The sequence below is a fragment of the Rana temporaria genome, chromosome 6, assembly GCF_905171775.1.
Source record: "Rana temporaria chromosome 6, aRanTem1.1, whole genome shotgun sequence".
In the NCBI taxonomy this organism is placed as follows: Eukaryota; Metazoa; Chordata; class Amphibia; order Anura; family Ranidae; genus Rana; species Rana temporaria.
Window position 1 is genome coordinate 51,321,254 of NC_053494.1, and position 24,642 is coordinate 51,345,895.

Genomic DNA, 24,642 nt, shown 5'->3' on the forward strand with positions numbered 1-24,642 from the left:
GCGCCTAGTCTGTGCGCAGGCACCGTATAGCGCCGTGAAGAGCAGAGACCTACTCCGGCTATTTTCGGGAATCGTGACGGGCCATAGCCGGCCGTCAATCATCTTCCCTCTCCATAGGAACGCCCATTCCCCGCGGGGAGTCTGAAACTACACTATGGGATTAAACTGAGTACGGCGCCAAAAAAAAATAAAATAAAGGCATACTGTAGCTCACGCTACTATGCTGTATTTTATGGTAGAATGTTGTTATTTAGGGTGAACCACCGCTTTAAGACCAGTTAATGTTACGCCATTTAATTGTGCAGGGTGACTGGTCTTGTATCCACCCCCTCCTGTAGTTTTCTGTGGGTGGCCTGCAGTGGTAGGAACTGGTAGGTTAACCAGCTCTGATCTCTGCACAGGCCTCGTACAGCACAGTGACGGTGTCACTGCTACGTCTACAAGCGAATATCCCAGTTTGAAAGGGTATGTGGCGCACACAAAGCAGATTTAAATATCCTTTGTGGCTAATGAGAAATATGTCTAAAATAAGTATTGTGTTTGCCAGCATACCTTTAAAAAATTTACTTGTATATCCCTCACTTATAGCTTATAAAAAGACTTCGCAAAATGCAGCATGTTTTGTTTTATCTGATATTTTAGCCCATTATCTTGGGGTCGTTTTTTTTTTTTTTTTTTTTTTTTACCCCTGCCGTTTCCCCAAATTAACATTCTGATGCAGTACAAGAAAAAGGAACCTTTATTTTTTTAGAGTCTTTTGGCAAGTCACCTTAGCTTTGAGCTCATCACCAAAGTTGGAATCATTAAACTCAACAAATCGGAAGAAGAGCGCTCTTTTTTGGGCGATGCTGTACGTCTTGGGAATCTCTTCCTCCATATACTCCTTCAGGAAGGTCATGTTGCATAGGAAACGTCCAGTAAAAGCTCGAAGGAGCTGGAAAAGCAGTTCAATGTCCCCAAAGTTGCGTCTGCACAAACGAAAGCAGTAAAACCCATTAGACCGGTCAGCACATTATACGGTCAGCTTTATATCACCCGTCACCACAAATCTGCAGACGCTTACTTGCAGTAGCTGAGAAGACAGTAGGCCAGAAGTTTGGGTTCTTTCCAGTTTGTTGCCACCATGTTGTCTTTCCTATGTCGCTCTTGAAAGGCATCGCTCACCCACACACGTCTTAAATGACTTACCAATGAATGCTGGTTAGCCAACCAGTTTTCATCATTCTTTACTATAATGCTGATTATCTAGAACACAAAAGCAAATGAAATTAAGCAATTTTCCTATACTTGAATAAACTCTAAACAGTACAGATGAATAGTAAAAAGCCAACATTTAGGGCCCTTTCACACCTACGGACAAACGGTCCATTTATTACAAGTCCGTTTACGGACTTGTAATGTATCCCTATGGGATTGCAGACGTTAGCGGATGATGCATCCGCTAACGTCCGCAACCATCCGCAAAGATCCGCTTTTGCGGACGGAAAAAAACCCTATTTTTCTTCCGTCCGGCGGAACGGATCGGATGAATACGGACACACGGTCCGTATTTATCTGATTCCCCATAGGGGAGAGAGACAGGGCGGTCTCTGCACTGTGTGCGGGGACCGACCTGTCCGCCAACAGCTCAGCGGGGATTTACGGAGGAATCCCCGCTGAGCCAAACGGGCTAACGGAGCGAATCAATACGGATCCGCTCCGTGTGAAAGAGCCCTTACAGCTAACAGAGCAGTCGGGTTATCCATTTATTCATTTATATTTTACTGTAACTAGTCACTCATCATCACTTGATGAAATACAACGCCAAGCATGGCCTAGCAGCAATGAGGTGCTTATATTTTCATCTATTATACCACTAAAAGCATCATTCAGGTTGAAATTGTAAGAGGTTTGAAAGTGGAGTTAGAGTGGCCATACACACTATAAGCTGATTGTACAGGAATTTTTTTACAATCTCCTTCACATTTACCAAAACAATGTAATAAGAGGACAAACGTAAACACTAATCCTTTTCCATCTAATAGCACAGGCTCTTGCATTACATTTTGCTAGAGCTGTATGAAATTGTACAATTGTATTGCAAGCTTTGCATAGACCCCATGCCTAAACAATCCTAGCTATAAACCTTAAAGGACAACTCAAATCCAGAGAAAAATTGGCAGTAAACTTTGACCAACAAAAAATTTCATTATGAATCATGTTTACCAACATATACGATTTGTGTGATTTGTCACAAAATTATTATTAACAAAAATGGATTCAAGGGAGCATACATTTGTAATTTTTTATTTTTTAACAGAAGGAAATAGATTTGTGATTTAATGCTTTACAAATTAGCAAATCAATTTACTTAAACTTTAGTACTGGACTTTGAAAGTCCAACCCAATACCTGCTTTTAGGCTTATTCGTTACACTTGGATGAGCAGAGTATTGGTTGATATTACAGAGTCTGTAGTGGCTATTGCTGCCCTAAGTAGAACCATGTGGTTGTCTTAAGACTTAACTGTTTTCCATTTCCCTAAAAACCCAGATTTTTTTTTTTATTATAAATTTTTTTTGACATTCAAAAGCCTCAGGGTTTTAAGCACTGACGGGTTGCCAAGAGCAGAAACCACATATCCCATTATAAAAGGATACCATGGAAATCTCCACTTACTATTATCTCCACTTACTATTCCTGCAACTCTTACAAGTTTCCCAACAAGTCAATGGTAACAGACATCGGAGATAGAGAAAGCAAGAAAGGAATTTCATACACTAAATGTCCAAATATTTTTTGCTTAAACTTTAACGAAGAGCTCTGAGTGCATTATTATATGCCCTTAATATAAACAGGCCACACTTACCTTGACAGCCTGAAACTGCAAGTCAAGCCGCATTGTTGTAGTACTGGTGCTGGGAGAACCAGGCCTCACCGTGGCTTGTGTCACACCAGGCATTAGAAGGGTAATAAAACGGTTTGGATTAGCAGCCAGCACATCTCGCAATGGTTTGGCATCTTTGTGCTTTAAGAAGCTCTGTGGAGGCAAGAAGTAAAGATTCACCTGGTTATGCTGTAGTCCGAATCCCTACAAACTTTTTTATCTCATTAGCTACTTGTCCCCAGCCAGGCAGTTGGCACTGCCAACAGTAAGAGGGGAGTATAGAAGCAATATTACAAGAGTCCCTTCTATTTTCTCACACGGTACTCACTAAGACATCTGTGCAAGATTTATGATGGTCTCTTAGCAGTCAGCAGGAACACACGTGTAGAGATGGCAAAGTACACGATAAGGGGTCACAGTTCTACCCCCAAGACCTGTCATAGATCTGCTAAATGCAGCTGCATTGGATTTATGATGCCCAGATTAAAAGATAAAAAGGAAAGCTTCTCCTGTACACCACTTTGACCATAATTTCACTTTGTAACAAATGGCTTCAATGCCTAGACTGTGAGGCCAAACACCACTTACCTTGCCTAGTAAGATGCCTAGCATTCCCTACTGGTTACTAAAGCAGCCATCATTGAAGAATGGGATGAAGGGTGAGGAGGCTTAGCACAAAGTGAGAGAGTTTAGGCTCAAAGTCAGGAAGTGAAGCCCTCAACGTGAACCCAAGATGAAATATTCCAACACTATTCCTAACACATACATTCCTTTAGAAATTGCTGCGTATATACAGTAAGTGGGTACTAAAGCGACCACCGGCTGTAACCATAGAGTGAGAAAATGTCAGCAGTACACCATGAATCTCCAGAATAGGGCCAAAGCTTTATTCAGCGATCACATTATTAAAAATAGCAACATTTCAGAGCCTCGCAGGACCTCTTCAACAGGCATCACATTCCTGATAAAGGGGTCAATGCAAGGCTCCGAAACGTTGCCATTTGCTGCAACGATGCGATCGCTGAATAAAGCTGTGGACCCATTCTGGAGATCCATTATGTGCGGGTGACATTTTCCAAGATGAAAGAGACACAAACAAGGCGTTTCTGGCTACCAAAAGGTAATACAGGCGCACTGCACAGAAGACTCAAACTTCTAGAGGTTAATTCACACTTCTGTGTCTTGGTAAGTTATTTGATTTCCATTAAAACGCACCTTTCATAGTGCAAAATAGTAAACATAACCTTAAAATTTTAAAAATAAATAAAAGTAGATACCAACAGTACTTTCCGGGCAGAGCCACATAGAGATCAGTGAAAGTTACCAAGAGCAGTGTTTGGTAAAACCATGAACAAGAGCAGTGTGAAGGAACTGAGCATTTAAAAAGGAAGCCAGGAAATAGTTTCCCTCTATGATAAAAAAAAAATTTAATTTAAAAAAATTGAAAAAGAAAACTAAAATTGTCTTTCAAACATAAAAGAAGCTTGTTTCCAGAGGGAAAACTAAAACCTTACCATAAACATTCGACTCCACTGCGGATCATTCAGTGTAGCTTCCATCATGAAAAGCTCCACAGTTTGAGATGGGTGCCTGGTTAAGAACTTTATCAAAGGCTCTCTAAATGGACTTCCAGCCTGAAGATGTAAGAGATTAAAGTTAAAGAACAGACCCCACAGAACAAAAAACCCCAGACCTCTGCTTTAACCCCATAGAATCAGGTTACGCATAGATAGCCCTAAGATCCGACAGGTGTAACTGTGTTACACCGTCGGATCTTAGGCTGCAATTCTAGGCCAGCCGCTAGGTGTCGATTCCATTGCGGTCGGCGTAGAATATGCAAATGACTAGCTTTGTGAATCAGGCACTTACGCTGTAAACCTGCGGCGGTGTAATGTAAATGGGATACGTTACGCCGTCGCTGCGCAACGTATTTGTCTGTGAATCTGGCCCTCGGTACCTACTCCCAAGAAAAAAGCGTCCAAAAGTGTGTGTGTGTGGGGAGGCGAATGGAACCTCCTCATTTGGGTGAAGTGCCGCTTTAAGGGTCAATGGAATCCAGTTTAGGATTTTCATTGCTAGTAAGTAAAAAATAAGAGCCAAGTCTACATGCTCTGACCTCTTATCCTAATTTCATCAATGGAGAAGAAAGAAAAGTTTTAGTTATTACAATCTTCCTTCATTTGGAAGTTGTCCAATCTGGGATCCAGCCTGAATCTGCACCCAATTTCCAGTGGAATGATATGCATGAATCAACAGAAGCAGGTCTTATATCTAGATTATAACTTAATTGCGCCAAATCAAGCTGATCTGTCAAAAAAAAAATGGTTTTATGTATTTATAGTCAATTTAAAATAAAAAAAACTCACCTTTCTGTAAGTGGCAGCCATTTCAGTTATTCAGAAATTAGATTCATGGCTGCGACTACTGAATGTACAAAGCAGGGGCTTCTACCAGTGTGTAGGCAACCAAAAGTGTAAAAACCAACATACCTCAATTAGCATAGCCCGTTCAGTTTTCATTACAACCTCCAGCAGTGGCTTAACTAAAGTCTGAGGAGCAGCCGGAATAAGGTGAAAAAGATTGATAATTGCTGAACAAATCTTCATTTCCTGTATAAAAGAAAAAAAAGATAAAAAAAAAAAAAGTTGCCAAAACACCGTGTATGATAGGTGTTTAAAAGAGGAAACAGTTCCTGCTGTCCACAGCAACCACATTTAGGTGCATCGTAGGAGAATGACAGGAGAATTCTCATTACATGCTATAGATCACAAAAACAATGCTTTGTTTAATCATTTTAATAAATCAGGCCTAACATGGTGCTGAAGCCACCATCTTCCCAACAGGTTAAATAAGCCACAATGGTAATATTCAGAATACGTAAAAAAAAAAAAAAAATTATGGCTTTGAGGTCCGTGCAAACCCCTCGGCTGTAAATGTTCTATTCTGTTCAAATTAAGTTTGCAGAAATCTGGCTGCTGATGATGGGATAAGGCATGGATCTTCAAACTACGGCCCTCCAGTTGTTCAGGAACTACAATTCCCATCATGCCTAGTCATATCTGTGAATGTCAGAGTTTTAGAATGCCTCATGGGATGTGTAGTTCCACAACAGCTGGAGGGCCGTAGTTTGAGGATCCCTGGGATAAGGGAATACAGGCTCTCCACTGACCAAAATTGTATTTTGTTAACCAGCCTTCTCTAAGGGAGATGGACAATGTTGGGACATGATAGCAATGTATGAAAATTCACTAAGGAAATAAATGATAATCCGATCATTAAAACGGCCTTGCCTACACATGATCATGAAAAAAAAAATGCTCTAGCAAAGCACGGTGACGTACGACGGCACTATAAAGGGGAAGTTCCATTCGGACGACGCCACGCTTTGGGCTGCTTTAGCCAATTTCGTGTTAGTAAAAGACGATTTACGCTTTTCTGTCTGTTACAGCGTGATGAATGTGCTTACTCCATTACGAACGGTAGTTTTACGAGAACGAGCGCTCCCGTCTCATTACTTGCTTCTGAGCATGCGTGGATTTTCCACATCGTTAAAGCCCACACACGACCATTTTTTTAAACCCGAAAAACGACAACGTTAAAAACTTTGTTAAAGTGGAGGTTCACCCGGAAATTGCTATTTTTAACCTTAGATTGATGCTCATTTAGTCTAGGGGAATCGGCTAGTTTATTTAAAATCGAAGCTGTACTTACCTTTTTAGAGAGCGATCTTCTCCGCCGCTTCCGGGTATGGGCTGCGGGACTGGGCGTTCCTATTTTGATTGACAGGCTTCCGAAAGGCTTCCGACGGTCGCATCCATCGCGTCACGATTTTCCGAAAGTAGCCGTTCGGCTTCTTTCGGCTACTCGTGACGCGATGGATGCGACAGTCGGAAGCCTTTCGGAAGACTGTCAATCAAGAAGGAACGCCCAGTCCCGAAGACCCATACCCGGAAGCGGCGGAGAAGATCGCTCTCTACAACGGTAAGTACTGCTCGGATTTTAAAACAACTAGCCGATTCCCCTAGACAAAACGAGCATCAATCTAAGGGTTAAAAAAAAAAATGTATGGGTGAACTCCCGCTTTAAAAAATAGAGCATGTTCGATTTTCTTTTTTGCCCGTTTTTCAGAACCCAAAAACGCTCTGAAGCCCACACACAATCGTTTTTAATGACATTTTTAAAAAACTTCATTTTTTACAACCCGGAAAATGATCGTGTGTACGCGGCATTAGAGCTAATTAGTTGCTACGGGCAACATATTCACTTTCCGTCCAGTTCCAGCTTTCATAAAATGAGCTTAGAGATGTAGTTGGTGTGTTTCCTCCAAATGCAAATCACAAGGGTGCATTTGCTATGATTTTCATTCACCGATTGCCACAATATTTTCTTAATTAGAAGATTGTGTATTCCTGGGATTACCCATCACTGCTGTACTGTGTAATTAATCATAGACAATTGAAGAAGCACTGTGTGATCAGTTGCAGACAATCATGGGAACATGAATCTAATGTTTGAAATTCACTAGCTTTGAGCTACCAGCACATACCCCATGACCACTAATATCACAGGCAATGTCAACGTGGGACAGATGATCACAGAAAACCTGCCTGCGCAGTTTGGGCCGCTTAAGGAACTGTTCACATCTGTGCATGTGCATGTTAACCATCATCAATGTACATCTCAGGGTCGTTGGTTTGTGCCCCACATTGGGCGCCAGAAAAAAAAAAAAAAAACAATGTCCATTTTACATGCATCTTTATAGGCTTCAATCGCAGTGGTGCCAACACATTTAAGGAAATAAATAAAACACACAATTACTTGAATGGCGTTTGTATACATAACTTAGAATGTTGGCACGTATTGAAGGGACCATAGAAATATATATCTATATATATATATAAAATTGCATAAAGTCAACATGCGCTAGTTCTGGACGCACACTTAGGCCTTTGAACAACCGTGACTGATGAATTGGAAAATGTTTAATAATACCTAAAAAGAACCAAATCTCCATTGTTCTTACAATGTAATTGGAATCTCAGTTTAAATTACTATAATTACATAGGCTTACTTTTGAAAGATTTAGGTCAACCCACTTATTTAAAATATAACTAAAAGGAAAAACGTGTTTTGCTTTGGATAGAACACAAAGCATTAGAATGCTTGTCAGCTTTTATTGTCGTTTGTGCCCCCATTGGGGAGATTCGCCCTCTCCATTTGTCCCTTTTACTATTATCATTGAAAGTAAAACAAAAAAAATCCACAATTTTGGTTTTCCCCACAAAAGTAATAGAAGGGAAATCTTCCAATGGGGACACCAATTCTGGTATCCTGGGGGGCCCCCAAACAATTTCCTTAATTTGCAGGGACAAATCTCCACAATTAGACACAGATGGTGGGAAAAAAAAATCTGACAGAGATTATAACCAGTGGTGGCTGGTGCTCGTCAATTTTTTTTAGGGGGGACGGCAAACAAACCTGGCCCTCTAACATGTCTACCTCCATCGCTTGATCATTGCGTCTCTCACCCGTCAGTCCTGCACTTAGCCCATCCAGGTCACAGCTTCTCCCCTGCATCTCCCAGCGGTCACTTCTCCTCCCGGCCAATCGGTCTCAAGACCTGCTTGTTAATTGGACCAGGAGGAGAAGCAGGAAGACATCAGCGAATATTAAAATTTACTAATGTTATACAAGTGGGTGGGCTCGCGGTATAGTGCTTTGTACCCTGAGCCCACCCTTTTTGAGGCCAATTAGAGCCTCAAGCTTGTATCATGTGCTTCCAAAAAAAAAAAACACCCCCATTGAAATCTATGCGTTCACCGTCCTGCATGGAGATTAGGGGTCGGGCGCATCAATTTGGGGGGACGGCCCCCCTTATGATTGACCGCCACTGGTTATAACCCTCTCTTAGCCTGGCCATACATTATACAATTTTCTTGTACACATTTCCTTTAGAACCATATAATAGGAGGTCAAACGTAAACACTTTCAATTTGTATGCCATCGGGCAGGACCTTGCACTAGATGTAAATCTAAAGAAAATGTAACAAGAAAATTGTATGGTGTACGGCCAGCTTTATTCTATCCAAAATGCGTATAGTTCTACCTTAACTTGGTTTATAGAGTCACCTGAAAGCTGGCAGCTGCTGCCGCTTTAATTGCCTACTACACAACTCTGTAGAATAAGAGATCTTGGAGTATGCCCTGGTTCACTTGAAGTAGCATGGTTTCAAAGTAGAAGGTCAGCATGAGTCGCATCAATTTGAACAGTTCCATTGCCGACAATAGGGTGCGACTTGTTAGTGCGGACACAGTTACACAATCAGATTTTGCATGGTGGTTTACATGGCACACACTAAAAGGTGACCTTAGACCAGGGGCGCCCAACCAGTGGCCCTCGGCCTCCTGCTCTGGGATGGCAGGTTGGCAAGCCCAAATCACGGGTTGCCGAACTGCCATCCCAGAGCAGCAGATTTGTGAATGAAGCTGCTGGTAGGGGAAACAAGCACTTAGCCATAGACTTCTGTTATTACCTGAGGGTTTGTTGCACTTTCAGAAAGTGTGCCACACCTGCAGGATATAATAGAAGTTTACCCGCAGAAAATCAACAGGTGCACTGCGCTGTAACCGCGGTTTGGGGCAATCACAGTGCATCAGTGTGAAAGCAGCCTTAGGCCCCTTTCACATGATCGTTCAGACCCAATCGGACATAATATTCACCTCTATGGAGCAGCAGATGTAAACAGACTTATGTCTGTTTACATCCTCCTACCTAAAAAATAGAAAGGTATCTGCCCCCTTCCGTCTGGGCGAATTGGATTGGACCAGAGGGCCTATAGAGTAGAGTGGGCTGTGTCCGTGGACACTGACTTGTCATGCTCCCGCTCCGCTCATTGCGACCATTTACCAATTCGCTCGTTCCTCGCTCTTCAAAAGGTTGGGCACCCCTGCCTTAGACCCTTGAGACTCAAGATAGGTCAAAGGGAAAATATAAAACTTTCAATAGCAAGCCTCAAATTATAATGCTTTAATGACTAAAAATTCTGATCCTTGCAAGAGCCCAATTAGGACCGGCTATTTTTAAAAATAAAAAAAGTTTGGGAAACGCTTGTGAACATAATCAACTGAAATCTACAAAGCTTTTTAAACCCTAGTTATACAAATAAGCCATGCAGGTTATTAACAGCTATTTTTTGCAACTGGCACCACAAAACAAACATTAAAATGACTGCACACAACAATAACAATTGAAAGGTACAAAAGCACACAATCTCTTACACGACACAATATATACAATTTGGATCAGTGACCCTCATACCTGTCCTTGTGCATCCTTAACATGCTTACCAGACCCACTTGTACCATCAAAGGTAGGAGTTTTAATAACCGGTAGGTGATTGTTGTTGTTTAGGATAAGGAGATAAGATGGTTCTAAAGTGTGTCTGTGTTACCCTGCTTTCAGCCTGGTTCATTGTAAGTGAAGGGGGTTTAATCAAAAGACATCAGCATTTTCCCCCCTTTTTCTTCCCCTTTGGATTAATAATTGTTATATCGGATTTTGAAATTGTATTATATTTTAGGCTCAATGTGTATGATGTTGTGTTGTGTTTTGCTTTGTTTGTGTATTAAGAAAAATGTAATAAAAAGATTAAAAAAAAAAATACACACATCAGCAGAAAAGCTGGAAATCCTCTCTTCCGTGTACAGCAATTCTTGCAGTTCCCGGATTGCAAGGATTACAGATTGCAGCGCCACCTGATGGATATCTGGGATGTTGTTATTTTCATAAAATATAATAACCCTGTCAGGGGTGTCAAACCAAATTTCATCGTGGTCCGCATTACGATAGCCCTAAAAAGGGCCGGTTGTATCGGTAAAATTTGATGTCCAGCGCATCCCCTCCCCTTAGATGTCAAGAGCCACCCCACCATCAGAAGTTGAGTCCACCACTCTCCCTTACATCACAGTGCAACCCCCTTTCCTTATGCTGCTGCTGGGAAGAAGCTGGATGCATTGCTTGAAAGCAGAAAGTAAGGGTCTGGAGTAGGACCAGAGGAGGGCTGGAGCTCTCCTGCAGCTGCAGTAGAGGTGCGAGGGCCACATGAAATGGCCTGGAGGGCCGGATTCGGCACGCGGGCCTTGTGTTTGACACCTGTGCTCTATGGATCTAGAGTGGCTTAACCATGGACTGTCCCTTTTAAATGTGGAAGTTTCATTCATGTTTCTAGGAACTCAAATACTGCAAATTATAGGAGGAAGCCAAACAAATTTAGATGATAGCTTTCAAGTGTAGGCAATCTGTTCACTTGACTCAAACAAAAAAATAAAAAAAAGGGTAAAGCGCCACTTGAATGATTCAGTCTATTGGCTGTCTGGCTTCTGGTGTTAATACAGCCATGTAATTAAACCCTACGGGGTCATTTGGCCAACAAGAGATGTCCATTGGCCTGTCTGTAGTGCCTGATTAAAGTAAAAAAAACGAAATTGAGCTATTTCCATGTGTTTGGTGCTGAAGCCAAGTATCTGTATATACAACAGCACTATACACAGGCTTCAATTAACCACAATACCGTGTTTCTCCGAAAATAAGACCGGTCTTATATTAATTTTGGCTACAAAAAACACACTAGGGCTTATTTTCGGGGTAGGGCTTATTTATTTACTGTATTAATATTGTATACGTATAAAGTGTGCAATAAGTCTCAAGTCTGTCTGGCTGACAGTCTTAAAGTGGTTGTAACCCTTAAAAAAAATCCTGTACCTTTTAAAAGCATGAAATAAATCAATAAAATATCTTTATAAAAATGTCCTAGGTCTTCTCCTTCCCTGCTCCCCCCTCATTGTCATGTCAGGAGAAAGTATCTAATGTACCTTTTATAACACCTTTGTAACAGCTCCCTCGTCTTCTCTGAGTGTGAGAAGAAAAGAGATGAGCCGAGAGTGTCGCTGACATCAGCGCGCTCCGTGAACTGAAGAGGGAGGGGCGGGCGACAGCAGGGAGGAAGGGAGGAAATAGAAGAGCTGAAATCCCCTCTGCCGTCAGCCCGCTCCGTGAACTGAAGAGGGAGGGCCGGCCGACGTCAGCGGGGGGGGGGGGGGGAAGAGAAGAGCCAAGATCCCCGCTGACATGATCCTGCTCCGAGCACAGAAGGAGCCGCAGATGTCAGCCGGGAGGAGTCACTGATGGCTGTAAACAGGAGATTTTCAATACAGCAACAATCAGAGACACTGCCACAGTTATACAAAACGGATTATAGGATTTTTAATGAAATTTACTAGGTCTTATTTTCGGGGTAGGGCTTATATTGCAGCCCACCCTGATAATCCAGCTAGGGCTTATTTTCGGGGTAGGGTGTATTTTTGGGGAAACACAGTAGTGATACAGTTCAGTCCTGCTTACCTGCAGTGAACAGAGCTTATGCAAAGTGATTTGGGCACACTAGAGAATACCCATCTACACTTACCTTTAAAACCCCTCTGTGATTGGTAAACTGAGTAATTTACAAACTTAAAACAAAAGGAAAAAAATGAAACAGTAATCAATAGCAACCATTCAGACGTTGGCTTACAAGTTCTAGCAAACATAAAAAAAAAAAAGCCTAAACCAGATTGGGTGCTATGAGCAATGCCCTCATTTTTTCTTCGAGCTAGTCTATATGAATAAGCCCAAATGTCAAGGACACCAAGGAACAAGTCTGAGGATACTGCTGAAGGCAAATGTCAAAAAAATACAATAGACCATGACAACACAACTTCTTTACAGCTCCAATTCTCACCTCTACCCCCTCCATGGCAGGCTGGACCAAAAAAAGATGACAGTGAGAATTTAAAGAGTGTGGGTGTGTACTATACAGAAAAGCAGCAGCCTTCAGCCATTGGTTTTTCTCCAAGACACCCACACCTGCATAGAACCTCAGAGTATTTGCTATAGTTATTTCAAAGCAACATTTAATACAACAGATAAAATGACTCCAGAGACACTCACAGTATATTACAGTAACCGAACATACCACAAAACATACAAAAAATGATTAATCAAATAAGCAAGCATTGAGCCATTAGGAAGCTCAAAATGCAATAGCTGGTGATAACCAATCAGGAGTCATCTGTTATCCAGGTAGAAACACGACATCTAACTGGATGATTACAGCACTTTGCAATCCCCACCATTTTTTTTTGCATTGCCTCAGTTTTTAATAAACTTGGGGAAATAAAGAGTGAGCTGCTGAGATTAAAGAGCAATAATTACATGTGTATTAAACTCATAGCAACGAGTTACTGTTGAGGGATGAATTAAAATAACCCCGTCACAATCATGGGCAATTCACACTGGTTTTCCATTTCCGTTCGGATCGCAGCGGTCAACCCTTCCTTCCCGCTCGGATCGCAGCGGTCAACCCTTCCTTCCCGCTCGGATCGCAGCGGTCAACCCTTCCTTCCCGCTCGGATCGCAGCGGTCAACCCTTCCTTCCCGCTCGGATCGCAGCGGTCAACCCTTCCTTCCCGCTCGGATCGCAGCGGTCAACCCTTCCTTCCCGCTCGGATCGCAGCGGTCAACCCTTCCTTCCCGCTCGGATCGCAGCGGTCAACCCTTCCTTCCCGCTCGGATCGCAGCGGTCAACCCTTCCTTCGCGCCCGGATCGCAGCGGTCAACCCTTCCTTCCCGCTCGGATCGCAGCGGTCAACCCTTCCATCCCGCTCGGATCGCAGCAGTTAACCCTTCCTTCCCGCTCGGATCGCAGCGGTCAACCCTTCCATCCCGCTCGGATCGCAGCAGTTAACCCTTCCTTCCCACCGCAGCCTTCTGGGACACGTCACAGGTTCCATAAAGCTGTGGGACCATTCTTAAAGCGCAGCTCTGCTTGAGCAAGCAGTCACAGCCAGCTTTTCAAAGAAAACATGCCAACGTCTAAACACAAAGTTGGCTGAAGTGCTGGCTCAGGTGAGCTTCCTATTAAAAGCTACAGAATTTGTAGCTTCTGGACTTTAAAATGTATTGTTTCTAGGTTGAAGAATCACTTTAAAGCGGAGCTTCACCCTAAAGTGGAACTTCCGCTCATTGGATTCCTCCCCTTCTCCGGTCTTTGCCAGGTATCATTTCCCACTTCCTGGAGTCCGGCCGCTAAGCAGCAGTGACGTCACCGCGGGGCTCCCTCCTCCCCTGGCCGCCAGGCTAATAGAAGAGAGGAGCGGGGCCTCGCGCATGCACAGTAGGGTTCCCAACATGAAGCCGAAAGGCTACACAGCCAGGTTCCCTTACCCGCAATGGCGGTGGCAGTGTAGCCTTTCGGCTTCACGCCGGGAACCCTACTGCCGACATCGAGGGACAGCAGGACAGGTAAGTGTCCATTTATTAAAAGCCATTATGCATTATGTGTAGCTGCTGGCTTTAAAAAAAAAAAAATTTTCCCGGACCTCCTCTTTAAGATAAAAAGCACTGAGGGTTATTACATTAAGCCTTCGCTAATGTGATGGTTGGTTGCCCTGACCATGAGTAGGGTGAGAGGGTGGATGCAGTGGGCCAAGCTTGATAGTTACAGGAAATACATTTACATATAACAATCTGCTTACATCACTGGATCTTCTAATTCTAGTTTTTCGGTCATCTTCACCGAAAGCAATAATTTCTTTTTTTTGCATTTTTTTAAAAATACGCGCAGTATTAATTGCCCAGATTTGTGACACGAGTTATAGATGTTTATCCCCGATTCCTCCTTTTGTAATGCTACCAGCTATAAGATAAATCAGTAGCTGAACATTGTAGCATACACAGAAAACTGATGGCTCTAATTAGCTTCCCCCAATCCCATGTGACCCAATAAAGAACATCTAGTCATAAACATATAGACAATCTAATGAAGAACTGTCAAATAAAAGTCGTCACATGACTATACATTTATTGTGTAATGGAAGAAATGACTAAAAATAGGGCACAGCATGATGAACTTTACATAGAAATAAGCATTTACTATAAAACAACTAAACAAGTTTGTGTTCTGCCAGCAAGAAACGATCAGAATTTGGTAAATAGTTGGTGAATCGTTACACAGCAGGATGACAAAGGCATGTCATCTGACAAAGCTTCCAGGGATCAGCTGCCATGACAAGTATGGTCAGTACACACAGGGGGGACACAGGAACCGGCAGGATAAACCAGGTATTGTGAACATAGAAAGGGACAATTGACATGGCAAAAGCACTGTGCAATATCTCGTGCCTTAAAGTGGTTGTAAAGTCTAAATTTTTTTCCTACAAAAATAACAAACATGTTAAACTTACCTGTTCTGTTGCAGTGGATTTGCACAGAGCAGCCGGATCCTCCTCTTCTCGAGTCCCTCTTCTGTGGTCCTGGCCTCTCCCTCCTGTTCAGTGCCCCCACAGCAAGCAGCTTGCTATGGGGGCACCCAAGCTAAGTCACAGCTCCCTATGTCCATTCAGAAAAAGAGCCCTGGCCCCTCTCTCCCGATTGGCAGCCAAAGGCGCCACTGCTGTGTCTCAGCCAATTAGGAGAGAGAATCTCGGATGGCTGAGACACTTGTGGACATCACTGAACAGAAAGGGACCTCAGTTAAGTGTTAGAAAGCCCTCTGTTTGCATCAGCCCCCCCCCCCCACCTTAATGTATAGAATACATTAAGATAACCACTTTAAAAAGGGACAGGAGCATGTATATTTTTTTTATTAATTGTTTTAGGGTTGCAACCACAAATACAATGAAGTTTCTGAAAGCGGTAAAAAAAACAAAAAAACAGAAGCACCTCCTTTAGAAGCCGTCAGTTGTCCGGTAGAGAAGGTAGTTACCAATGTAAAATGATTGCACTGATGTCTACCCACCAGAGACTGGAAAGCTAAATGAGGAGCCATGTGCCAGGACTTAAAGGGGAGTTCCAGCCATTTGTATGTTTATTAAAAGTCAGCAGCAACAAAAAGTGTAGCTGCTGGCTTTTAATAAACAGGCACTTACCTGCTCCAGCGCTCCAGCGACGCGCCGGCCGGGGCTCCGCTCCTCTCCCCCCCTCCCCGGCCGGCGTCTTCATCTTCAGTGTGGGCACCCGGCCGTGACAGCTTTCGGCTTCACGGCCGGGCACCCACTGCGCGAGCGGCACTGCGCATGTGCGAGCGGCGCGGCGCCGTGTAATTGGCCAGGAGATCGCCTAGGACCTGTGACGTGTCCTAGGCGATCGCCTACAGCAGCCACTTCCTGAAGGCGATTAAGCTTAGTCGCCTACAGGAAGGAGGAAGTGGGACATGAAGTCCCACTCGTGCTGAAGCCCCCACTCCCCCCCAAAAAAATTACATGCCAAATGCGGCATGTAAGGGGGAGAGGAGTGGGTTAAGAGGAAGTTCCAAATTTGGGTGGAACTCCTCTTTAAGTACATTAATGAAAAGTGGTTCAGCATTTCAAGGTTGCTCTGCTATGAAAGTTCAATGTAACGGATAGGTACAAAGTCTTGTAATTTAGTGACTACGCATTTCAGAAGCCCTAACGAGTTTCATATGTCTACCAAAATAAAATAAAAATCAACAAACATCAGAGACAGTGCTGTTACAGCCAGCAATCATAACACATGAGCAGAGCCAACACACTTCAATAACATTCATTCTTAATTATTGAGGCAGCACAAACAAAAAAAAGATCAAAAGCCATGTGCAGCAATAAAACATTTATGATTTCATGGTACCAAAGTGGGTGAAAGGCTACCAAGAGTTACTGCTCTTTGCATTATTAATAAAGCCTATGTGTAAATATGTAATAAAGAGACTGTCACTGCACATCAACCTAAAGCAGGTCAGGGTGTGGGCTGTCAGGAGACTCCTGTTTCTTTAAACATTTGCCCATCAACTCTAGGTTAGTAAGGATATGAGCTGTCAAGAGGCTATGTCACTTTTTTTAAATTGGGTAATTTCCTGTTATGGTGACCCATCAGCTTTATGTTATTGGGGTTGATTTAATAAAGGCAAAAAAACTGTGCATTTTGCAAGGCAAGGTTGCTCCAGAGCTTAATAAATGAGGAAAAGCTTCACGTTGCAAAGAATACCCCTGCAAGGAAATTTAAAAAGCTGCATTTTTTCTTGCACATGATTGGATAATGGAATGGTCCGCCTAGTAGTAATTATGTGATGTATTTCCACGTATTTATGTATATGCATCTTATATTGTTGTGATAAACTGTTTTCCCTTTCTATTTTATCGTTTTTATGTAAAAACGTTTATTTAAATATACAATACTTGTTCTAAGTATATGCATTGTACATTGAGCTTGTCAAATGACTATTGTCTCAATGATTTTTTTATACATGATTATCTTTCTTTCCTTACAGTATGTCTTGTACAAGCTCCTGATGAAGCCCTACTCAGGGCGAAACATGTTGGGCACTCCATGTACAGGTTATCGTTGTGGCTCCTTCTGAAGCCACGCATATCCTTATAGGATCAAAATGTGGTTGTTTTCACTTCCATTTTAATTTTAATTACGTTAAAATCAAATAAATTATGTATTTTTCTGCTTGATATATTTTTTCTTTATTGACACTGTTCAAAGTCCCTGGGTTTGTTACCCTTTCCCCCCCTCATTTTCTTCTCTGATTAATATATGGGATGTGGTGTCTCGATTTGACCTTCTATGCCTCACATTTGTCTATTAAATAATGGAAGTCAGCAGAGCTTCTGCTCATTTACTAAGCTCTGGAGCAACTGCACTTGCCGAGTGCAGCTACACTTTTTGCAACGTGCCGTCCATTTGCCTTTAGTAAATCAACCCCACTGAGCCAATGTCCTAGGGCAAGTATGTACAACAGGGAAAGGTAGACGTGTTAGCAGTCCATTTATGCATACTTTAGCCAGGTAAGAGACCCCAAGTATTGAAGTAAGGGGATTAAAGCCGACAGAGGCAATTATCTTTTAAGCAAACAGAAGGATATTGGAAGTGGATGGGTCATCATCAATAATGGTCGGAGATGAGAAAAGAAAGCAGGTTAGATTTGCAAAGCTGCTGTATTTACCTAGATATATCAAACGAGCTAATGTGCTTTAAAACTGCACTCATCCTTTAAAGCCTGACAGTATTAATGTCCCCAATCAAGAGTGCAGATAACACCATTCCCATTCATTAGATCCAGTCTGTGCCCACAACCTAAACACCTCTAATGACAAACTTTGTTCTCTTTCGAAAGTAGCAAAAATCAATTACTGTGTGTATTTTTATTCCCTTTCCTCTAGGCAAGAGCTTTCTCTCTCTCAGTACAGGTGGGAAGAGATAATACAACTCTTAAATTGCACTGCCAATAAGTTATATCACTTTGAAGCAGACAACGATAGGAGAGAATATAGCAGAAATGCTGGACAAAAAGTCAGCATGTCCTGTACTTACATTGCCTTCGCTCCTTTGTCCTCCTTTGTGGGTGATCACTACAACTTCCATCCATTTACGCAGGTGTTGCTGTGAGGACAAAGAGCAATTCTGGAGATTAGGAGAGTTCTTTAAAACTCACTAATGTGAAACCCAATGGCAAGTCTGTCTAAGCTCCTTGCAAAGGTTTAACGATTCTCTTATATACACTATACATTGGACGTACCATGAATACATCAAAAAACTATTAAGCGTAGATCCCAAATAAAATAAGTGCAAACCTAAGCAGAAACTGTATTGAAAGGCCAAGCTGTTCAAATTTTGTTTTTGGGGAGTCGATTGCAGGTTTGTTTTAACTACCATCATCTTATATGCCTCTTGGCCTCCGGTGATAAGAGCAGTTCCTTAAAAACCCAGATTCACAATTCTTTAATAAAACTAAGGAAGGATTATGAACTTCGTCTAGCTGGTCATAACCGGCAGCTTGGCCTTCTTTTAATTTTTACCCGTAATTACCCGTAATTGTTGAGCAATTTAGCATATCCAAGAAATCAAAGTCAATGAGCATTACAGGTAGCAATCCTAATCAAAACCCATTTAAGAATAATAAGAAAAAAATAATAACTCTCCCCCCCCATCCCCTTACCATCATCTGATCACAAAATTTATCATTGAAGGAGTTGGGGAACAGCCGGGTGACAGAAGTCAAGCGGTTTACAACATTAAGGGTCAAACTCCGATAGTCTCCGAGCATCATCAGTAGAGGCCTCATGTGGGTATGAATCTGGTCTACCTCTATGGTGGCTCCCTCCAAAAACTGCAATGAAAAGAAAAAAGAAAATTGGTTGAAATGGTCAAAAACTTTTAGTTAATAAGATCCATCTTGGAGACAAATACTACTTGTTCAGGTAAAATAGATACAATTCCCAATTTCAATTGTCAAAATAATGGAATTCAAGATTCAGGTGGATTCATTTTTATACAGGAATACTATGAAAAGCAGTCCTATTGACCTGCCTAGGACATGAGCAATGCTGGTAGTAAAAGGGTTCTCATTGGCTGGTCTACATTTTTTTGCCTGTGTCCAATCCTATTGTAGATGACAATTTTACCAAAAGTTTAAAGACTTGAGGTCCTTCGATGAAGAACAATGGATGTCAATTGCCTAAATTTGCAGATTATGTGGTTCCCCACAGACTAAACATGCGGCAGACTACAGATTAGTTTGCTCACCTCCAACCTTGAGCTCCAAACTATCATGAGACACTTAGCTAGATTCAGAAGGAGTTAAGCCGGCGTATCAGTAGATACGCGGTCGTAACTCTGAATCTGCGCCGTCGTACATTTAAAGTGTATTCTCAAATTGAGATACACTTAAATGTAGCTAAGATACGACTGCCTGCGCCGTCGTATCTTAGCTGTCTAGTTCCACCGACCACTAGGGGCGTGAACGCTGATTTACGCCTAGAATGCGTAAATCAGCGAGATATGCCTATTCACGAACGTACGCTTGCCCGTCGCAGTAAAGATACGCCATTTAAGTAAGGCGTTTTCAGGCGTAAAGTTAGTCCAACAAAAAGCTGGCCTAGCCAATGTTAAGTATGGACGTCGTTCCCGCGTCGAATTTTGAAAATTTTACGTCGTTTGCGCAAGTCGTCCGTGAATGGGGCTGGACGTAATTTACGTTCACGTCGAAACCTATAAGTCCTTGCGGCGTACATTGGAGCAATGCACACTGGGATATGTCCACGGACAGCGCATGCGCCGTTCGTTAAAAACGTCAATCAAGTCGGGTCATGGATTATTTACATAAAACACAACCACCTCTTCACAATTTGAATTAGGCGCGCTTACGCCGGCCCATTTACGCTACGCCGCAACTTAGGAGGCAAGTATTTTGTGAATACAGCACTTGCCTCTCTGACTTACAGCGACGTAGCGTAAATACGATACGCTAAGCCGGCTCAAAAATACGCCGCCCTACGTGAATCCAGCTAACTATATACAATGAACCAGAGTTCGAAAAATACTGTAGGAGCTGCTAGCAGGCTTTGGTAAGCCTCAGCGCTACTTAAAGCTCGTAGAAAGTCTGCTAGCAACTTGAATAAAATGTCAGTCAGTCAATTTTCCCCAATAAAATCTCTGATCATCATTCACAAATTGCAACAGAAACGTTTTTAAAGCCTTTCAGAAAAAGTGTTTACTGCTTGCTAAAAGCTCTACAAATACTTTTCAAAGGCTTGCAGTATACAAAGCCTTATAGGCAGGACAGCTTTGGTGTCATACTAAATACAAAATACAATTTTAGAAAATGGTGCCAACTCGGGACACACAAGGAGACTCCTAGCATTCATTTTTGTAGCAGCCAGAATTCACATTCCATTTGACCTGGTAAAGACCAAGTTGTCATGTTAACGAACACCTTTCGTCAATTTTCGACAAACTGGCCTTCAACAAAATCTGAGAACCCTGGATTAAATATTTGTCGGATGTCTTATGAGATGTATATGGTGACTTAGATTTGGACTGGATAGGCTGCACTTCCATCTTCATCTCTTCTTTCCATTCCCTCTTTTATTCTCTTCCAAACGTTTCTGTTATACGGCCATTAGGCCACCAATTATGAGGTCATTTAAAGTAACTGATAGCTATAGGCATATACTCGAGTGTTGTAGAGCCTGGCTTATGTGGTCATTTTACCCCTTTACCCACCAACCCTATGGCGCTGGGAAGGATCCCTATTGCATTATTGTAGTGTCTTCCCAATACCCTCTATTTTTTTTTTTTTTGCACCATCTTTTGGATAGTGTGGTGTGGCATTTTGTTGATGTTTGAAATATCTCATTATTATAGACTCTCATGCCTCATACACACGGTTGGTTTTCCCGGCGGTCAAAAGTCCGCCAGGAAAACTGAGAACCTGCTTGGGTTGCTTCCCCCCTCCCCCCTGTGTACACACGGACAGTTTTCCCAACAGGAAAACTGCCATGACAGCTTTGGTCAGGAAAACCGGCCGTGTGTGCGCTACACAGCAGTGTTTCCCATAGGAAAACTGCCGAGCAAAAAAACGATGAGAATCGCGGCTGGAAAAAAAAGAGAACAATTTTCCTGTCGGGAAAACTGCTATGGAGCATTCACACGGCCGGTTTTCCCGACCAAAAGCAAACATGGCAGTTCTCACGTCGGGAAAACCGGTCACGTGTACAGAGGCATCACATTCCGCGTTATGTTCTGGGAACACTGCGCTAACTGGAAACCATGTTGTTTCTCCCTTTTGTAATGCATTGCACTCTGGTAAGCGTTAATGGTATACCACTTGTCTTATGTGCAAATGTTGAAGTTTTGTACTTTCTTTAAAATATTAAAAACTATTGGAAAAGAAAATGCTATATCGTTGCCCCACTCTTGTTTTGCAGAATTCAAGTACAGAATATGTATCATGTATGTAAGTGAGGAAGCCAATGAGCAGGTAATAACAATGATGTCCCCGTGTGTGATTGACCTCAATGCTCCACTTTCATGAAAAACTACATAAAGTCATTGTCTAGCGTCCCCCTTAAAAAACACGAATCGGCTTCTTTCATTTTTCTTACCTTCCTCATACATGCTTCTCCGGCTTCCTGCAGCTCATTGTTTGTAGAGTTCAGGGCTTTGAAGAGAGCTGCAATGATTTTCTCTCTAGACTGTGGCAAGTAGTTGCAAGCTGCTAAGGCATCTGTTCAGACAAGACAGAATCCATTTTTACTTATGATCATACTATTACTAGAAAAGTTCAGTCCATTAACTTCTAAAGGCCACATAATCCAGAAGAAAGCTATAGACAATGATAAAAAAAGGAATGGACTTACTTAGAGCGGCAATACGCAATGGAACAAGGGAAGAAAGGCTTTTATAACATGGAAGTTTCATTAGGGCGGCATCTTCTGCTTCACATAGGTTCAGGAGCTGTACCATAAAATAAAAAGAAACAATTTCAATCAAAAGTAAGGAATTTGTGAGAGGCTGGAGGGCCTGTCACTCATTTCACATGTATTTCACCCTACTGTTCTGTCTGTTCTGTTTATCCAATGCTTTTAGTCATACAGAATATGACAGCTACTTCTACCATGTCAAACTCATTTATAGAGGAGCTCCAATCATTTGTCAATTGTCCCAGAATCCATTGACGTGCTCATCCAAGCCGTCCCTTGCCTCTGTCTTCTCTCCCCAGCATCTCAACTGTGGGCACCCGGCTGTGACAGCTTTAAAGCCAGGTGTGCACTGCGCATGTGACTGGTCCCACCTTCTTCTGAGGCCGGTCACAGGTCCCAGATGACTGCGGGTAAGGAGGGAGAGAGGAGAACATCCTGTCAGATTGCCTAGGGTCCCCTGCTGGCACTCCTGGCGTCTCCCTCCTGCCAAGAATCCCCGGAGTAAGCAGCTTGTAAAGGGGACTCCCTAGCCATGGCTCTGCATGTCCATTCACACACAGAACCAAGACTTGGCCCTGCCCATCTCTCCCCTCATTGGCTCACTGGCTGTGATTGACAGCTGTCTCAGCCAATAAGGAGGGAATGTCCCCAGAGAGCCGAGGCTCTCATGCACATCACTGGAAGATCGGGCTCAGGTAAGAATTAGTGGGCAACTACACAGAGGTTTATTTAACTTCATGCATTTGCAGGAAGGTAAAAAGCCTTCAGTCTTTACAACCACTTTAAGTGGGAACAGAAAGGTAAGTGTGAATGTTGTAAATTAGACTAAAACCTTCACAACGGAAAAAAAAAAATCCCCTATTGATTGATTGATTTTTGAGCTTAGTTAGGCGCCAAATGCCCACTGTAAAGTGAGCGTCTAAGAGCCGCTGGTGAGATGTTACTTTGAATCAATCCCTGGTGAGCACAGTCTGCTTGGGTGCAACAGGTTTACTTAATTTACCGCTATACAAATGCAAAATGGAGAAGGAGCCTCTGATATTATTAAAATGATCTACAGCATACGATAAATGATTTGAAAGGGAACGCATATTCATTTTAAAGCTTTCCAAGGTATATACACGAGTAAAAATGATTACAGACTTCTCCCGTGGATCACAGGAGTGCACTTAGTTTTGCACTCCTGTGACCCATTTTCAGCCAACAGCAGGCTAAAGTCAACTATTGGCTGACATTACTCATTAATTAATCCAGCCTTTAAAGGTCGAGATCCACCCAGATGCCTGGACCGGCAGCTGGCTCAACCTCCCAGCAAGCTGCTGGGAGACTAAGTCTGCCCCTCCCACCTCCTGCACAGCCCAGTGCTCCACTGAGTACTGGAGAGACAGAGTAGAGAGCCGCTGACTGACAGCCACCAGCTCTATACTCACTAAAGACCGAGAACCAAGTGATCTTTGATCGCTCAGTTCTTGGTCTTAGAAGCAGCAAGGGACGCAGCACCGTACAGATGCGGTATCCACCTAGGTGAGTATGATTGTTTTTTTAATTAAATTCCCACACTTCTTTTGTTGGAAATTCACTGCCATAGTAAACAAATCACTTTACACGGGTCTATCTATTCAGACAAGTGAAGAGATAAGATGACTGAACACATTCTCTATATAGATTTATGCACTTATCGTTCTTTTATTGCATTCTGAATTTGAGTCTGTGGTTGTTTTTATTGCCTTAGTAAAGCTATAGAAGAGCACATAATGTCATAGTCTATGCCTGGAATAAATGCTCATTACCATTAATATCCATGTGTGTTTCATTAACTGACTGGGAACCTACATGAAAGCACTACCTATTTGACTTTATCCTGTCAATCACAGGACATGGAGTGTAAGGGGGCCAAGTGACGCGAGTTGCAAGGTGTTGCTGAGGATAGCTGGCCATATCAATTCCTTGAAAACCAATACGCAGACAGAATCCAGACACGGCACTATGCATTTATCAAGGCATGTGTGGTATACGGTTGTTTAGTGTATATTGAGAACTTCTAGAATCATTTTCCACTTTAAACTGCCTGCTCGACCTGAATAAACGTATACTTTTACAAAGACACTAGGCCAGCGAGGCGAACCTTGGCACCCCAGATGTTTTGGAACTATATTTCCCATGATGCTCAACTACAGTGTAGTTGAGCATCATGGGAAATAAAGTTCCAAAACATCTGGGGTGCCAAGGTTCACCATCACTGCACTAGCGTAATACATAATGAATGCATCTGGGATTTGGGGCTTTTCATTATCAGAGCTTTCCAAACAAAAACTTCCTGTATTTGCAGCTAAAAAAAAAAAAAAAAAAAAAAAAAAAAAAAGAGCACACCGCTTTAGGCGAGTATGATAGCCAAATGAAGACGAAGTCTGGGTGCTAGCCCTCCCATTTGAGCCTCTGGCCCTAATCACGCGCTTTAAGAAAAATAAAAACCCCATTAAAATCTATGCATTGGGTGCCCTGCATGTAGATTAGGGG

The 24,642-nt window shown here is 42.5% G+C and overlaps 1 protein-coding gene across 3 annotated transcripts in view; it reads right to left on the reverse strand.

The window, feature by feature from the left end:
• The window catches only part of LOC120943465 (transformation/transcription domain associated protein), a 263,678-nt gene that overhangs the window by 156,111 nt on the left and 82,925 nt on the right, over window positions 1–24,642 (reverse strand). For 2 of the 3 annotated variants that reach the window (XM_040356782.1, XM_040356780.1), the window contains exons 28-37: window positions 22,063–22,159; window positions 21,808–21,929; window positions 18,861–19,031; window positions 18,236–18,304; window positions 12,642–12,662; window positions 5,355–5,474; window positions 4,380–4,499; window positions 2,848–3,018; window positions 1,064–1,245; window positions 770–968 (exon numbers count right to left, since the gene is read on the reverse strand). In XM_040356782.1, coding sequence (XP_040212716.1) covers window positions 770–968; window positions 1,064–1,245; window positions 2,848–3,018; window positions 4,380–4,499; window positions 5,355–5,474; window positions 12,642–12,662; window positions 18,236–18,304; window positions 18,861–19,031; window positions 21,808–21,929; window positions 22,063–22,159 — 1,272 coding nt within the window. The remainder of the gene's footprint in view (window positions 1–769; window positions 969–1,063; window positions 1,246–2,847; window positions 3,019–4,379; window positions 4,500–5,354; window positions 5,475–12,641; window positions 12,663–18,235; window positions 18,305–18,860; window positions 19,032–21,807; window positions 21,930–22,062; window positions 22,160–24,642) is intronic. The other variant, XM_040356783.1, reaches the window with a different exon arrangement.